Source organism: Schizophyllum commune (genome assembly GCF_000143185.2).
Source record: "Schizophyllum commune H4-8 unplaced genomic scaffold SCHCOscaffold_9, whole genome shotgun sequence".
Lineage (NCBI taxonomy): Eukaryota > Fungi > Basidiomycota > Agaricomycetes > Agaricales > Schizophyllaceae > Schizophyllum > Schizophyllum commune.
The window spans coordinates 1,637,678-1,653,808 of record NW_026089546.1 but is presented as its reverse complement, the minus strand read 5'-3'; the positions used below and the strand labels follow the sequence as shown (position 1 = coordinate 1,653,808).

At 57.2% G+C, this 16,131-nt stretch overlaps 8 protein-coding genes across 8 annotated transcripts; 4 read left to right on the top strand and 4 right to left on the bottom strand.

Annotated features, from left to right (window-relative positions):
- Positions 1–70: 70 nt before the first annotated feature.
- Positions 71–4,018, top strand: SCHCODRAFT_02670605 (uncharacterized protein; the record flags this gene model as incomplete). Its single annotated transcript, XM_003029805.2, has 12 exons — positions 71–156; positions 205–325; positions 376–542; positions 595–709; positions 766–949; positions 1,000–1,563; positions 1,620–2,338; positions 2,392–2,571; positions 2,627–2,718; positions 2,768–3,378; positions 3,431–3,580; positions 3,636–4,018. 12 exons carry the CDS (start codon positions 71–73, stop codon positions 4,016–4,018), a joined length of 3,372 nt encoding a protein of 1,123 aa, XP_003029851.2.
- Positions 4,019–4,074: 56 nt separating this feature from the next.
- On the bottom strand, positions 4,075–4,743 carry SCHCODRAFT_02511191 (uncharacterized protein; the record flags this gene model as incomplete). The annotated part of the gene is made up of 3 exons (XM_050343248.1): positions 4,075–4,389; positions 4,446–4,532; positions 4,585–4,743. 3 exons carry the CDS (start codon positions 4,741–4,743, stop codon positions 4,075–4,077), a joined length of 561 nt encoding a protein of 186 aa, XP_050198914.1.
- Positions 4,575–10,476, bottom strand: SCHCODRAFT_02739883 (S-adenosyl-L-methionine-dependent methyltransferase; the record flags this gene model as incomplete). The annotated part of the gene is made up of 20 exons (XM_050347162.1): positions 4,575–4,892; positions 4,934–5,036; positions 5,088–5,277; positions 5,340–5,537; positions 6,018–6,307; positions 6,379–6,465; positions 6,514–6,625; positions 6,677–6,812; positions 6,864–6,966; positions 7,026–7,215; positions 7,277–7,319; positions 7,375–7,520; positions 8,027–8,133; positions 8,200–8,256; positions 8,701–8,863; positions 8,940–9,028; positions 9,163–9,369; positions 9,462–9,743; positions 9,801–9,901; positions 9,951–10,476. The coding sequence occupies 20 exons, from the start codon at positions 10,474–10,476 to the stop codon at positions 4,852–4,854; spliced, it is 3,171 nt and encodes a 1,056-aa protein (XP_050198913.1). The 3' UTR covers positions 4,575–4,851.
- Positions 10,477–10,718: 242 nt separating this feature from the next.
- On the top strand, positions 10,719–12,024 carry SCHCODRAFT_02601653 (uncharacterized protein; the record flags this gene model as incomplete). The annotated part of the gene is made up of 5 exons (XM_003029804.2): positions 10,719–10,844; positions 10,895–11,018; positions 11,069–11,310; positions 11,361–11,539; positions 11,592–12,024. The coding sequence occupies 5 exons, from the start codon at positions 10,719–10,721 to the stop codon at positions 12,022–12,024; spliced, it is 1,104 nt and encodes a 367-aa protein (XP_003029850.1).
- A 322-nt stretch (positions 12,025–12,346) lies between these two features.
- On the top strand, positions 12,347–13,103 carry SCHCODRAFT_02372352 (uncharacterized protein). The gene has a single exon (XM_050342502.1). The coding sequence runs from the start codon at positions 12,476–12,478 to the stop codon at positions 12,875–12,877; it is 402 nt and encodes a 133-aa protein (XP_050198912.1). The 5' UTR covers positions 12,347–12,475; the 3' UTR covers positions 12,878–13,103.
- A 239-nt stretch (positions 13,104–13,342) lies between these two features.
- On the top strand, positions 13,343–14,430 carry SCHCODRAFT_02670601 (uncharacterized protein; the record flags this gene model as incomplete). Its single annotated transcript, XM_003029803.2, has 4 exons — positions 13,343–13,595; positions 13,652–13,734; positions 13,788–14,083; positions 14,136–14,430. The coding sequence occupies 4 exons, from the start codon at positions 13,343–13,345 to the stop codon at positions 14,428–14,430; spliced, it is 927 nt and encodes a 308-aa protein (XP_003029849.1).
- A 230-nt stretch (positions 14,431–14,660) lies between these two features.
- SCHCODRAFT_02635121 (uncharacterized protein) lies at positions 14,661–15,416 on the bottom strand. Its single transcript, XM_003029403.3, has 4 exons — positions 15,102–15,416; positions 14,979–15,045; positions 14,861–14,916; positions 14,661–14,806 (listed from the first exon to the last, which is right to left on the bottom strand). The coding sequence occupies exons 1-4, from the start codon at positions 15,285–15,287 to the stop codon at positions 14,765–14,767; spliced, it is 351 nt and encodes a 116-aa protein (XP_003029449.1). The 5' UTR covers positions 15,288–15,416; the 3' UTR covers positions 14,661–14,764.
- Positions 15,338–15,822, bottom strand: SCHCODRAFT_02372361 (uncharacterized protein). The gene has a single exon (XM_050342503.1). It carries the CDS (start codon positions 15,748–15,750, stop codon positions 15,430–15,432), a length of 321 nt encoding a protein of 106 aa, XP_050198911.1. The 5' UTR covers positions 15,751–15,822; the 3' UTR covers positions 15,338–15,429.
- Between the last annotated feature and the right edge of the window lie 309 nt (positions 15,823–16,131).

The window sequence follows — 16,131 nt, the reverse complement described above, 5'->3', positions numbered from 1 at the left end:
ACTGATCACGGCTGTCACGGACGCGCTGTGACCAAGCGCGTCGCGCTTGACATCAACCACGACGAACGCGATGCCGGCGCCCACAAAAGACTCCTTCGTCGAGGAATACGTCGGCTCGGGGCTGCTCTCTTATCTTGCTTTTACGGAGGATGGACAGTGCGTGGTGTTGTTGTCGTCTTCTTATGCATGCTAAGTGTCGCTCAGGAATGCCTTCGTCGGAGGCGAGGATGGTCTTGCGCGACGATATGATATGAACGCCTCCGTGAACGAGGAGCCGACAGTATACGAAGGGATGGATGGCGAGATCTCCGCTATAGCTGCCAATGTGCGTATCGCGTACGGAAGCAGCACCGAAAGTACTAATACCGCGTGCAGAACAAGTACTGGCTCGCTGCTGCAGTCGATTCTGACGTGCGGAGATTCATGACGAAGGCGTCTGCAAGCACGCAGTCCAACTACGAGATCATCTACCAACCCAAAGCGGTCACTGTTAGGGCACTGTCCATCAACCCCGCGGGAACGAAGGTCGCCATTGCTTCTGAGTGAGTGCAGCACTTCATCAGAAGTTTGTCCTGTGTTCATTTGTGAATACAGTGAGACCTTCGTCAAGATCATAGACTTCGAGGATATCACTGAGGTGCAAACATTGGAAGGCGGTCATACGCGAGGCGTGCGAGGAGTGTCGTGGGATCCGTCTGGGACTCTAGTTGTGCGTGAACTCGACCTGCAGCTTGCTCAGCAATCACTGACAGTGTGTGTCTGCAGACCACCACCGGCGCTGACGGCAAGATCGTCATCTGGGAAGTGAACCAAGCACCGTTCATCCGACACACCCTCGAGCGCGTTGTCATCCCCATCCCGAACGACGACAGCCCTCAGTTCAAGCATGACGCTTCTGCAATCTGGCATCCATCTAGCCCATATATTTACGTGCTCTCAGGGTTGAATGGTACGCTCACCACCCCGGCCTCGCCTGAATACTTACTGACTAGCTCCCAGAGGTCAAAATCATCAACACCGCCATGAATTGGGAGAGCAGGGTGTTTGCCTCTGAGGAGAGCGGCAGCGTGCTGAGTGCTATCAGCCTCTCACCGAATGGACTGTATCTAGCCGCAGCGGCGAAGGACCGAGTGTCCATTTGGTCGACAGAAGTTGGTTTCAATAAGGCTAACAAGCCCGTCGCACGACAGGAGAAGGTCTCCAAAGGCTTCATCACCCGCCTAGTATTCTCTCCTTCGCAGCACATGCTCGCCTGGACCGACTCCGTTGGCGGCCTGTACCGCTGGTGGAAGCCCATACCCTCCTCTCAGCCAGACACCGTGCAGCCTTCTCGCGCAGACGCCCTGAAGGATGACCTGTTCGACGCGATGCCGGATATCCCGTTGGACGACGAAGACGATGCGCCGATGGACAACGGGCGGGATAGGATGGATGAGGGGCGGGACAATATGAACGACGGCCTAGACGACTTCCTAGACGATGCGGATATGGCGTATGCGGATGAGAGGAAGCGGCATCGGGAAGAAAGGAAGGGTTTGCTGGATAAGAATGTGAGGGAAGTTGGTGAGTAACGTCGCTTTATAACCCCTGTCATCCAACAGTACTAACCCCCCACCAAGTCAGCATCACCGAAGCCCAACCCCCCTTCCAGCCCGGCGCCACCCCCGGCAAGCAAGCCCGCTACCTCGCCCACAGCCTCCTCGGCGTCATCGAAGCGACCGTCGTCGACGACGAGCGGCTCGCGGTTACGGTGTCATCCTTCGACCGCACCGCGCGGCCGTCGTACAACTTCACCACCACGCATGCATTGAGGCACGCCTACATTGGCGAGCGCGGCGTCGCCTTCGCGTACGATGCGGAGGATGGGCTGTACGATGAGGATACGGGCGAGACCTCCGCGACCCCGGCGCGTGTGGTGTATAAACCCTACGGGAGCAAGGGCGAGAAGCTCGACTGGACGTATACGCTGAGCGAGGGGACGAAGGTTCTGGGTGTGGCGGCAGGGGGTGTCAGTTCGACGGACTTGAAAAGCGGAAGCGATCGCGACCTCGAGGGCCTCGGAGACGTGGTCGTGGCCACGGACGAGGGCGACCTGACATTCCTAAGCGGCTCGGGGCGCGAGCGACGGATCGTCGGCCTCGGCGCGGACTTCGTGACGATGGCCGCGGGCGAGGAGTGGGTGTTCGTGGTGCACCGGCCGGGGTCGACGACGATTGACGGGTCGCAAAATTTGTGGTACTCGCTCATAAGGTTCGATGACTTTAGTGTGATGCAGCATGGGACATTGCCGCTGGCGAGGCATGTGACGCTGCTTTGGGCGGGGATCACGACGGAGGGGGTGAGTTGGTTGCGCTCAGTGGATTTGCGTGTGTCGCTCATTTATATTGCTAGGCTCCTGCCATATACGATAGCGCTGGCTACCTGCATATCCTATCGAAGTACCGGGTACCTCATCATGCCTCTTGGGCGAGAGTGCTTGACACGAACACTTTGGAAAGGCGCAAAGGGAAGGACGAGTCGTATTGGGCGGTTGGCGTCACGGATAGCACGTTTATGTGCTTGATCCTGAAGGTTCGCCCCACGTTATGTAGTTGATTAGACGCTTCACGTACTGACATCCGCGTAGGGCAAGCAACAATTCCCGGGCTTCCCAAGACCTCTCATCCAGGAGATTGACATTCGCCTGCCTTTCCGTAGGGATGATCCAGGAAACGAAGCGTAAGCTAACTTTGCCGCATCTCAGGCAGCGTCCTGACATCGTCTTCAGCCTCGAGCGCGAGCTCATGCACCTCGAAGCCTCCCGCGACGCCCTCGGCGATGAGCTCACTTCCGACGACGTCTCCACCCGCGAGCACGCCATCGACAAAGAGCTCATCAAACTCATCCAAGCCGCCTGCAAGGACGCCAACATCCCCCGCGCCATCGAGCTCACCAAGCTCCTCTCCAACACTCACTCCTTCGACCTGGCGGCCAAGATCGGCGACTTTTACAAGATGCCTGGGTTCACTGAAAAGGTGTATCTGTTGAAGGACGATAGGGCAGATGCAGAGGAAAGGCTCGAGGAAGAGAGGGAGAAAAGGCAACGGTGGATACGGACGGATAGTGCGCCGAGGAGGTTACCGGTGCCAATGGCGAGCGCGAGTACGGGGAGGGGTCTGTTCTCGAGCACGGTACCGCCGGAGCCGATTAGGCGGCCAGGGCTGGAGAGGGCGGTACCGGTGGTAGAGCACTCGAGGTTCTCGAGCAATGCGGCTGCGAATATGCCGGCGCCGACACCGTCGTACGCGACGCCTTCGCCTCCATCGCCTGAGAAGCGCAAGCGAGATGAGTACGATGATACTGAGGTCCCCTCTTCGTATGCGCCGCCGCCGAAGCAGAGTACGCTCTCGTGCATTACTCACTTGCAAGCCAATGCTAACAGTCACTTCAGAGACGAACCCCTTCGCGCGGAAACCTGGTCAGGATACGAGCCGCAATCCTTTTGCCAAGAAGAGTGCCGACGGCAATAAGACCATCCAGAAGAGCGAGAGCTTCTTTGAGAAGGTCGACGCGGCGGAGACGGGAGCAGCGAAGCCTAAACGTATGTTCCCTGCGCTATTTTTTCCTGCTTGCGTAAAGCTGACCTTGCACCGCAGGCGCGTTTGGGCCCCTCGGGAAAGACAAGAAGTCTTCTGGACCGAAGCAAACGACGCTCTTTGGACTGCCTCCCGGACCAGGCAACGACGCGAAGCGGGGGAAGAAGAAAGCGCCAGAGCCGAAGGCCGCCGCACCAGAACCCTCAGATGCTCCCGAATCGCAAACGCAGGAAACGCAGGAGGAAACTCAAGAGACGCAGCTTGAAACGCAAGACGCGGACGTGCCGATGTCCGACGCGACCACGTTGGTCCCAGAGAAGTCGCAGGTTCTGGTACCAAGTAGTCAGCCTATGATGAACGACAGCCAGGACGTGTATGTTGGGGCGCAGATCATAGAGGAGACGCCGGCTTTCACGCAGACGCAGGAGTCGATGAGCACGTAGGGGTAGGGTGTTGTCATCGTTATTTATATGTTTTCATGTACAGTACTATACAATGGTCAAGGTTTCGTACCGCGAGTCTCTGTCCTCTCAGTTATCTCTAAGCTTGGGTGTGAAGGTATCGTCGACATCATGATGTGTTCTTCGGCTGTCTCTAGGCCAGACGGAGGATGCCCTAGCCATGAAGAATCCTCGCCGATGTTTGTCGCGTTGGTATACGTATCGGTGGTGGTACCAGTATCATCGGTTGAGCGTCCTTTCCCCTTCCCCGAGCTCGCGAAATGGACGGAATGCGACACTCGAGTTTCGCATATCGATTCTGCCGCCGAGCGCTGCATCGCGACCACCAGGACGATGAAGGTGGGATATATGCCCTAATGAGGACACACGCTGAGATCAGGCGCCTTGTACAGGAAGAGGGCCGACGTACGGCGATGGAGTGGTATGCAGCGCTAATTACGCCGTAAGCCGCCAGCGTGTTGGGTCCTTCGGTGATGTTGATGACCAGGTATACGACCTGTGGCAAGGCGTCACGGACAATGGCTTTCTCAAAGGAGCAAGAGCTATACCCATATCAAACAGTAGACCAGACCGGATTCGACGAGCAAGACAAGGATCTTACCGACCCTTGTCGTCGCCCAAGGGCCTAAAATGCCTTGCACATTGCGACGGAAGTACCTAGACATGGTCTTGAGCAACCTAGTGGCCGTGGAGAGACCTGCATGCATACCAGACTTGGAGGCCTATGAGTGTTGTTGCGACAACATTCGTGACCAAAAGCGGGATCGTCATCATCAGGGTCTTTAAAGGAGGTTCTTCTACAGAGTATAGGGCTTCTACAGCCCAGACTTCCTCGATGATGAGGCCGACTGCAGAGCTATAAATAATAGCATTAGCAGGTAGATGCCCTTTACTCACCTACACTTCCGGTCATGCAAAATATCAAGATTGCCTTCGCGACGCGGCTGTCCGGCCACAAGACCCACGCTCGCCATACTACTATGGCATCACTGACGATGTACTATAAGCTCCGTCAGAACATCATTCGTCCAAACCGTCACATTGCACGCACATTGAAGCGAAAGGCCACACTGATCACGACGTTCATACGGGTCAGCAGACCCACGAGGTCGATAGGTGCCTCCCCAAAGGCGGGCATCTGGATGACATAGAAGCATACATCTAGCGATACTGCGATGGTGGAAGACACGAAGAGGCCGATGATAGCAGCGGTAACGATGCGAGACCGGTCTTCCTGACGCCTGACCGAGGATGAGTGAGTGAGAGAGCTTTGTCGCGGAAACATTGTCTGAAGAGTACTCACGCAAGCATAGAAAAGGCAGCAATGAACAGCGCCGCCTGGATTCCTGCACACGAGGTCAATGCGGCACCTGAAGAGCGCGAAATGGCGATACCGTAAAACAGGAAGTCAACGCCCGTCTGCATAATGATGAACTGCACGACGCTGACATCCCCTGGTGCTAGCGGCAGCGACTGCGCTGCGGACATCCTGGCGCTCAGGCTACGAAGAAGGCAGAGGGAGAGAAGCTGCTGTTATGAAGCTGGCGAGCTGACGACACAGCACAGCACATGTCAGCAGTCCATGAACGCGGAGACCAAGATAGCGCAGGGGCCTGAGTCACTTCAGCGGTCGTCTTATATACCCTAGCTGCGCTGAAGGCACGCTGGGTATGAACCTTGACGGACGCCGTCATCGTACGTGTTAGTCGGACGGCCAGCCCCTTCCCGCACATGCACACGATAGAGAAAGCGCCGGGAAGGTTAGCAGCGCTGAGAAGATCAGCATCGATGGAAGATATGAGCAGACCAGCGTGACATTCAGTCGAATTCAATCTTGGCATTGCCACGAGGCCTGCGCCCACCATTCGACGAAGCCCCGCTCACCCTTACGAGGTACCCGCCCATGGACCTTTGGATCGACCTTCCCCAGTCTTCGTCGGCGCATTGTCAACAACGGTCTATTGAGGGGTGCCTTGCGGACATAACAATGCTCTCCCGTCCCTGGTCATAAATATCTGTCGATGGTACGAAGCCCTCGTCATTCGCAACGATTGCCGCGATATCCCCGGGATGTGAAGTGGTATTCACAAGCTGTGAGCTTGATGTATCCCCGTTGCTTGAGCTTCCAAATTCCATGCTGTCTTCGGTCGGCGCTTTCCCCTTGCCTGATTCCGCAAAGAAGATCGAGAGTGTTGGTTGCGCTCCGAAGGTCGTATGCATGCTCGTGCGCTGCATCGCGACGGCTAGCACGATCAAGGTCGGGTAGATGCCCTGTGAGAGGTTATATCAGCACTCAGAGGTTTCCCCTGCACGCTCCCTTCAAGGGAAGGTCAGAAACGTACCGCAATTGTGTGGTAGGCGGTGCTGATGACACCGTAGGCCATGAGCGTATTAGGGCCCTCGGTAAGGTTAATGACGAGGTAGATGACCTGGTATGTGGTGAGCACTGGCTTCCAGCGTGTGAGCGAGCGGCATACCCATATCAAGCAGTAGACCAAGCCAGACTCGACGAGCAAAAGAAGGACTTTTTCGACTCGCGTTGTTTTTGTCACTGGCCCAAAGGAGCCCTTGATGTCGCGGCGGTAGATCCTGGATAGCCGTCAGCAATTGCGGTGGTGGAAGAGGAATATGGGGACTCACCAGACTTGTATGCCAACCAAGGCCGTTGCCACGACGTTGGTAGCCAGCAGCGGCACGGTCATCATGAGCGTTCGTATGGCGGGCTCTCCTTCTACGAGGTCTTCCACTGTCCATACGCATTCGACGATGACACCGACTATAGCAAAGGATGAGGTTTAAATCGTGAGGAGATGATAAGGCCACTCACCAAGGCTTCCAGCCAAGCACACGCACAACGCGCCCTTCGCCAGCCGACTATTCGGCCACAATACCCATGCTCGCCATACAACGATGGCGTCGCTGACGAAGTACTGGAAGACGTGTCGGTGATCCTGTTTCTCCACGAGGTAGAACTATTAGCAAGACGCACGTTGAAGCGGTACGTCGAAGCAATCGCGACGTTCATGCGAACCAATAGGTCCCATATGCTATCCAAGCCCCAGCCGAACGTCGGTATCTGGACGAGGTAGAACATCATGTTCAGAACCACCCCAACTAATGAGGATAAGAACAGGCCGGCGATGGCTACGGCAACCGCGCGAGACCGATTGTCCTGACGCCTGAATAGATGGGGGCGGGGTCAGCACCTTTAGCGGAGGAATGCAGCAGTGAGCAACTCACGCAAGCATCGCGCATGCAGCAATGAAGAGCGCTCCCTGTATACCTGTCGCCCTGTATAAGACCCTTGCGAGAGGGAAGGACGCCAAAAAGGTACATACCATAGAACAGGCAATCCACTCCCGTCTGCATCACAATGTTCTTCATAGAGGCGATATCATCCGGCGCCAACGGGTAGTATTGCACGCCAGACATCGCTCTCAGCAGCACCGCGAGGAGACCTCGAGAAAAGCAGCGGCGCGAGAAGCTGGGGAAAGGCAAGCAGCGGCGCCACCGTCAGTCTACATACATAGGGCAGGCAGCGCCGCCCTAGTAGTGGTTCCTGCAATGAAGGCGACGCCTGTGATTGCGCATCGATTGTCCTGGTCTTCGGATGATAGGCTGTGCGGCAGTGTATGCGTTCTCCTGATAGGAAGCGCCCACTGCTCCTGATGTGTAGCCCTTCTCATGGCGGGGTACGTGCTTGTCATCCAAGGGAGATCTGCGTTCGAATGAATGTCGATCCATGGGAATCCGACTGAGCGCCCACAACGTTCGGGGTGTGCGCGCTCAGGACTCGGACTGCGCGCGCTCATTGTGTCCCGCCGGCGTTACCGTTTCAGACGAATGGCCACTTCTCATTGGTGAGCGGTTGACTTCCTGCTGAGGGTGGTGAGGTCTGTTGACGGCGGCGAGGAACAGAACGTAGGGCGGTGCGGTAGTGACCAGGTGATGGCTGTACGAGGATGAGAATGACGAGCAGGCATCGCGTACCTGAGGGACGATCGTACAGCCGCAGAGCCGCGGACTTGATGTTGAGAATCGACACCCCCGGGGTTACTCAAGTCGTTGAAGCCACGTATCGTTCTCAAAGTGTTTGCCTGAAACCTGGGTACAATATGCAGAATTAGTCGATACTCGGAGCCTTTTTAAGGGTGAAAACTCACCTCAAAGTCCGCCTTTGGACCAAGCTCGCCACAGAGGTCAGCACCATTCCACGCAAGCTATAGCTAGTCAATCAAACCATGTCGCAACACGTCGCAGGAATGAAGCTCTTATTTCACCGCAAAACGAATGTCGCCGACCGCAGTCCGCTAGCTTGGATTGCCCTTCACACCTTACGTGCAAAACAAGTTACTAGAGCCCTCCATACATCACCTCTCCGTCAACATTCGAGATCGACCATTCCTGCGCGCGATTGGCAGTATCGGGTGTTACGCAAGACTGCATCCTTTTCCCCCTCATCTCCTCTTTGACGAATTCGAGTCCAGGGGCATCAACCCGTCCGAGTGAATATCCTGGAGATCAGTTCGTCAGCATGTCCTCTTTACCACCACCACCACCACTGCACTCCAACCCCCTGAAGCCTCTTCCACCCTCGCCGCACCCTCTTCCACTCTCACCGCGCCCTCGTCCCCAAGTCCACAGATATAAACATTACTACTCACCGTCGGCTTAAACGGCCACTCATCAAACGCCCTGGCCAAAATCCCCCAATCCCTCAGCTGCATCCCGCGCACCTGCACCTTCGGATAGATCGCCTGCGAGGGCGGGAGCGTCGGGCCGGGGAAGACCTTGGGCAGGAGGGAGATGGCGCCGGGGGCGAGGTAGCTGGGGAGGGGGTTAGTCGAAGGATTTGGGGAGGGGGGTTGGTCGAAGGATTCTTATAAAGGCGAAGGACACTCACGGTAAGGCCTTGTCGACGGTGGACGCCTTGCGGTTGAACATGTTGCGCACGATGAAGTCCCACATGTCCATCTTGCCTTCTTCGATGATCTGGGGAAGGTGTATCAGCACGAGTAGACCGACGAGACTTCTTGATGGTCCGGAAAGACCGCTAGATGGTCAAGAACGACCACTAGACGGTCAAAAACCACCACTAGATGGTCCAAAACTACCACAACACCCACCTGCCACTTCTTCGGCACAATTGTCGTCGCGATCGTGCCATACGCATTCGCGTTCGCCAGACTGCCCTTCACCTTGCGTGCGGGGAAGAAGTGCTCGTGGTGCGGGCGGAGGTTGTGCGCGATGACCTGCTTTGCCTGCACGGTCGCCTCGGTGATGACGCTCGCCTTGCTGCGGAGCGTGCGCTCGAGGACGGAGGCGGTGGCGCGCTGGACGAGAGGTGAGTATTGGGGGTGCGGAGGGTTGCAGAGGAAAGAAGTATAGGGGAACATCGATGGTAAAGAAAGACCACGACACTCACAATCCACAACTCCTCCGTCATCGTAATATGCATGGGCACCCTCCCAAGGGCAAACAACCACTGCTTATCGGGGATGCTTCGGACCCACTGCTGGTAGAACATCTCCCCCGCGTTGCCCATAGGCAGACTGCAGACGAAGGACACTCGTTCGTTGACACCCGCCTCCCAGTCAACTTTGTACTCCTCGGCGGGGAGGTGCTCCTTCAGGAGGTCATCGTAGGTTTGCCACGCATTTGGAGACGCGCGGACGACAGTGACTCGAGGGTCGAGTTTCTCGAGGGGCTAGGGAAAAAGGGATGGGTTAGAAGGGAGGGGAGGGGAGTGGGGAGGTGTGCGTACGAGGAGGTAGTCGAGGAAGGGTGGGTAGTTCTCGACGAGGATGAGGCGCTTGACTCGCTCCTTCGGGAGTGCTAGTATGGCTCTTGACAGTGCGCCCGGGCCTATTTCGAGCTCAGCACAGGCAGTATCGAGTACATATACGCAACGCACCAGGGTACGCCTCGATGATGGTCTTCCCTTCACTCCCCTCTGGTATGTACGCCTCCGCGATCTCGCGAGCAGTGTTGGCGTTGTGGAGGGTGAGACGAGTAGTGACACTGTAGTGGCTCGGGAATATCTCGTTCCATTCCTCGACAGGGGGAAGGGTGACTCGAGATTGCCAGTCTTCGTCTTTGACAGGGATAGTCTCCATTTCGTCCGTGGTGGCTTGAAGCTTTCGCCTGACTGCCGTTCTCTGACGAGTGCTACGCCTCGCAGTCGCAGTAGATGTGCTGGCCTCGGATGCATCTGGCGAGTCCTCCGTAGCTTTCTTTCTAGGTCTCCGCGTGCGTTTGGCTTTGACGATGTCTCCCTCCAGTACGTCCCTCGTCACCGCGCCGGGAGTGTATATCGTCTCATTGGTTGCCGGCTTGGTGCTATACGCGCAAAATTGTGGATGTGCTCGCCCGACAAGATATCTGGATAGAGCTCGCTGGCGGACACAGGCCGCAGCTCGTCTCGACAAGTGCAGAAGCATGAAGGCGCCCGACGCGATCGGTCGGACCGGCTTCCCGGGCGTGCGTCACGGCGACCGGATCACGTTGCTGTCACGCTATTTTAGGGACATGACATCCGCAATTAACCCGACCACGTGGCTACTGCGCAGGCCTTATATCCGGGCGTGGCTCGCGTTCTGATTCCTCTTCTTCATTGCAACCACCGCGTCGCCAACGCACACACTCCCTGCTTGGCCTCAGCTCGCCCCATAATCACCCAGAAATGCCTGCCGTCGCTCCTTTCGTTCTCTCTGCTTCCGTCCTGCTCGCTGCTGCGGTCAACGCCCAGCAGAGCAGCTTCCCCGAGACTCCCCTCGCCAGCAAGCACTTTGCGTACCCGGATGAGATTGTGCGCCTCGCGACAGACGCGTATCTGCCCCCTTCTGACGCGCTTTTCAGCCTTACCAAGTCGACACCGACACGAACCTCATCCGCGGTACCCAGCATGGCTACAACTTGTGCAACTCCACCACGGAGGGTCAGGACTCGCTCTGCCAGACGTCCTTCTTGAACAACCTTGATGGTGAACAAACTCGTACTTCTCGCCTATACTCCCGCTAATCACATGGTCAGACTTCTGTCTCTGGGCTCCTTCCAAGAAGGACTCGCTCATCGCCGACACGGAGGGTGAGGAGGTCGCTTGGTGCACCAAGGCCGGCCGTGGCACTCGCCTCATCCCCGAGGGTGCCCTCACCGGTGTCCAGTTCATGCGCACCTCTGCCTATGTCCAGGTCATTGGCTTCATTGACCAGACCAAGATCAACATCCAGGAGGGTGACTACGGTGGTGAGCTCGACCCGCACGGTGCCGACTTGGTGAGTGTGCCTAGTGTTAGAGTAGCAACATCATCCTGACATCTGCACAGCGCGGTAACCCCATGGGTGGCCTCGTCTACTCGACCGCGTTCAGCTCGGACAACAACACCTACACCCAGATGATCGAGTGGCACAACTTCATGGGCGGCAACGCCTTCTGCTTCAAGGTTTGCGACCCGTCCAACGAGCACGCTGCGGACTACTGCCAGCACATCTACGACCGTATTGGGTACGCATCTCCCTCTCGTACATCCTGCGTTTCATACTCACATCAACTGCAGCTGCGCCTACAACGCCCCGAACAACGCTCAGGACAAGGTCTTCGAGTCCTGCGAGGGCGACCTCCAGGACTTCCCCGGTGTCTACACCGGCGAGGACGGCCAGGTCACCACCTACACCCAGCCCGCTGAGTCCCTCGGTGCCATCACGACCATGCCGTACCAGCCGCGCGTGCCGGCCTCCAGCAACTGCCAGACCTTCGAGTCGACCGCGCTCTACACCGATGCCCTGAAGGCTGCCTCGTCGAGCGGCTCCTCGCAGGCGACCGGTGCCTCGGGCAAGTCCCTCGATGCCAGCGCGACGTCGAGCAGCGACAACGCCTCGGGCAGCAACGCTGCGTCGATGGTCCGCATCGGTGGCGAGAGCGCTGCCTGGATGGGCCTCTTCTGGGTCGTCGTCGCTGGCGCCATGGGCGCGATGAGCGTGCTCGCTTAGGCGACTAGCTTCTTGTCTGCGTGGGCGACTAGCTTCATGTCTGCTTAGGCGAATGCTCAGCCCCACGCTCGCTTACCCGACCCTCTTATGCCTGTTGTATGCCTCATTCCATGGACGCTTTGTGCGGGTTCGACACGACTTCATGCCTTAGACTTACGAGCTGCCTTGTTCTCTTGTCCTTCCCTCACCATAGACGTGCATGGATGTTTGACTGGCGCTGGACTTATACATACCTTAGAATCCTGCCGGAGTCTCGCGCCCTAATCCCGTTGTTGTTGGCTCATTGAAGCCTTGCCTTTCGTTGAATATACGCATCGCCGTGTCGTGGATTCTCTTCGTTGTGTTGTCCTCCCTGCTGCGTGTCCGGTCTGATTGTCGCGCGCGGCCTGTCGCGTCCTCGCATTTGTCATCAGTCGTCCTCGGCGTCACGGTTCTGTTGGAAGACGCGCCGATGCCTTCTGGGCTTCACGCTCGGCGCGTCCTCAGATTTTCCGCCAGCCGCCCTTCTCATCGCCCTCGAGGGTTTCTGTCGAATGAGAAGCCTGACGCTCGGCCGAGTAGGACGGGGTGCCGCGCCTTTCGCGGCCGCGGCCGAAGTCGAACATCCGTGCTCACGCTTCGAACGACGTGGTCACGCCTCGCGCACGGGCGTCCATCACGGCGAGCAGCGAATTATCGCGTCCACCCATCAGCTCTGCACATGCCACCGAGGCTGAGCGCTGAAACTTCTCCGGGTTTTTGTTTCTTCAGCCTCGATGAAGCCCGTTGCCCGTCCTCTTCGCCCTCTCTGAATCCACTGTGTACCTTCCTGCTCTGTTTGTTCCTCCAATCTGCTCTGTTTCGAGGGCTCTGACGATTGCCCGAGGACCGCTTTCCCGTCCCTGTCGACGGCCATCAATGTCGCAAGGTGCATAATGCACAAGGCCTGCCTGATGTGAACACGCCCTTGTTGATCCTGGCGGCCGTATGCGCGCACCGCCTCGGACGTCTCGAGCTTCCTGACGTCTCACGCACTCATCAATGGTGACCCGCCACTGTCGCCAGGAACCTGCGCGCGACGTCTCGGCAGATCATTTCCCATGCAGCAGGCAGAAACGGGTGCCCAAACCGCGGGCTGCTCGACCGCCGCCGGGCGCGCTATATGCAATCAGCCTTGGCTTATGCGCATATAAAAGCCCGCGCGCGATTCTTCAATCTCCATCACCGCTTTCTCTTTCCATTCTCCCATCTCCCTTCTTGAGCCTCGTACCTTCAACGACTCCCTATCTGTTCACGTCTGTCTCTTCGACTTGCACATCTACCCACTTCATTCTTTGCAATGGCCCGCCTTACGTTCACCTTTGTTGCTGCCTCCTTGGCGCTGTCCATGCTCGCTGCGGCCTCGCCGATGCCTGCGCCCCGCCTGAACGCGGTCCCGCGTGACGCGGCGAAGCTCGCGGTCGACGAGAAGACGGGCAACTACATCGCGTTCGATGCCGCCGGCAAGCACCTTGGCTTCATTGAGCCCAGCGCCTCGCTCGGGCGCCGCGACGGCTCGTGCGCTGCGCTCAGCTCGGATGATGTCCAGAAGCGTAAGCTTGCCTCCCTCTCCCCATCGGCGGCACTTTTTACTCATCGTATCACCCAGTTCCGGGCTGGGACAAGCTCGTCTCCCAGGCCAACGACAACTGGGGCGACCACAAGCGCAAGATCGTCACCAACGACTCGGACGTGCGTACATCCTTTGGGACGCTGGCTGTTTGAGAGGCTCATCACTGCTGCAGTACCCTGACAGGCCCGCGTCGATCTGCGCCATGGACGCTGGCGACATCGCCATCGACGGTGACCCGGAGTGCACGACCTCCACGCAGACTCTGTCCACTGGCGTGAAGGACACGACCGGTATCGCCACCGTGTCCCAGGTCACTGGCACGAGCTTCTCCTCGTCGCAGACCGTCACTCAGGAGTCCTCCATCTCAGTCGGCGAGACCGTTGATGTGAAGGTCGGCATTCCGGAGGTCGCAGACGTCACGTCTTCGACGTCCCTCACCGCGACCTTCACGAACAGCCTGTCCAAGACGTACGTCCTTGCCTCTCTCCTTCCCCTCTTCTCTTGCTAACGCCCCACCCAGCACCACCTCGACGTCCAACCAGCAGACCACGCAGACGGTCGCGATCAACATCCCCAAGGACTCGACGTGCAACATCACCTACAAGCAGACGTCCTGCTCCACGCACGGCTCCGGCCAGGTCCCCTTCACCGCGACCGGCTGGGTGTGGTTCGAGTACGACTCGAAGACGGAGGGCCACTACAAGTGGGCGCTCAACATGGACAACCTCCTCTCCGACGACGAGCGCTCGTCGTACATGAAGTTCGACTCCGTCGTCAGCACCGACACCAAGGGCGACTACCAGGCCGACTGCTAGAGGACCGGACGTCTTCGCTCCTCACGACACTAGGGACGACCACGACATCATGAAGGGACAATGGGATTTATTTATCGGTCATGCCCTTGCGGGCTTGTACTCTACATTCATTAATTATTTATCACCGTGTTTGACGCCTGGTGTTCACGCTAAACATCCCTCGCTTGAGTGTGATTCTGAGTTCTGAAATCCAGCGCCTGGGATGAGCCAGCGCTCATGTCGCCGCAATAACGGTGCAACGCAATAAATAAGTAGGGGTATACTTTCGCAAATCACAAGGGTATCGTACTGCTAGCTCGGCCACTCCGTTCGTGCCAAACTCATCAGTAACTCCTCAAAGCCCAAATTCGTCGAAGCACTGCTTGCAAGCGTCCGGCTTCAAAAGTTGGTAAGCTAGGTCAAGCCATGTTGGAATATATCGACGACATACCACGTTGGTGACTGTCTTGACCGCCTGCGCCAGGCATTGGGCGTCCGCAATGACGTCTAGAGAGAAACATGAATGAGAGCTTTGGGATGAAGAGAGAGACAACTATATTTCCACGTACTGCGGCCGAGAGAAATAGCGGCCTTGCCGCAGGCGCTGACCGTCGACGCGAGGCCCTTCGCGCAATCCTGGAGCGGAAACCTTAGGCTTAATTACAAGACTCATGTCGAGGGACAGAGCTTACGAGGATAGGGCAAGAGATGTGGTCTGCAAGCTGATCGCGAGCAACAAGAGGAGACGCGACGTCGGGCATGGGGGACGCATAGGCGATGGCGGCGAGCGCGGCGGTGAAGACGAAGGTGACCTTCATGGCGGTAAAGAGCGTTGAGTAGGGTTTGAGAGAGTGAGAGTCTTGTCTGATGGTGTTCATAGCTAGATACTGTTGAGGGTTTTATACTCGCGCATATCCTGTCGTGCGCAGCAATGGCCACAAACGCAAGCCATTGTTACAAGCTATCGGTCGAGCGCTCGATACACGTGAGTTAATCTTAGGCTAGACAGCCCTTCTGGGGTCATTTCGCGACGTTTTGTTCGCGATGTATCCAGAAAGTATGCTCTGCGATGAGGTCGGAAGAAGCCTTGAAGGTACACTTCTGGCGTCGCGCAGTGATTGGGATGTGAGAAACAAAACCGCCAAGTGCCGAGGCCATTGATAGACATAATAAACAAGTCAAAGCAGCGGCCATAGTCTGGGGTGACTCCACTGTTCCCGAGCTATGCCGCAAAGAACGTGTACTCGCGCGGAGCTGGAGTAAGAGGCGACCTCTCGGCTTAGAAGTTTGTATGTATAATCGCGAGTGTATGCGGACCCCAGAAAGACATCTTGAGATCATCCACGCCAGGCCGGGAGTCCGTGGGATACAGACGGGCAACCGCACGAAGATGAAAGTGTGTGGTAAGAGTTGGGCGGCATTTGCCGGCCTGGATTGATGGGCGAATGTGCAGCCAAGCAATGGTAAACACGGCGGTACTTGCCAGGAACCATGATCAGCGCTCACAACACAGCCGAAATCTCAGCGTTGGTTCGACGGCGGCGGAGTAGCTCAACATAATCCACTCATTCTCTATGTATGGACACGCTCCAGACCGACGCCAGCGCGACGGATTACTCTCGAAGTCTGCTAACGTTCTTCACCTGGGGTGCGCGTCAGTTTTGACTCGTCCATGACTTTTGTCGTCTCTCCGAGCAGGGGAGTTATGGCATCCTGGTGCAG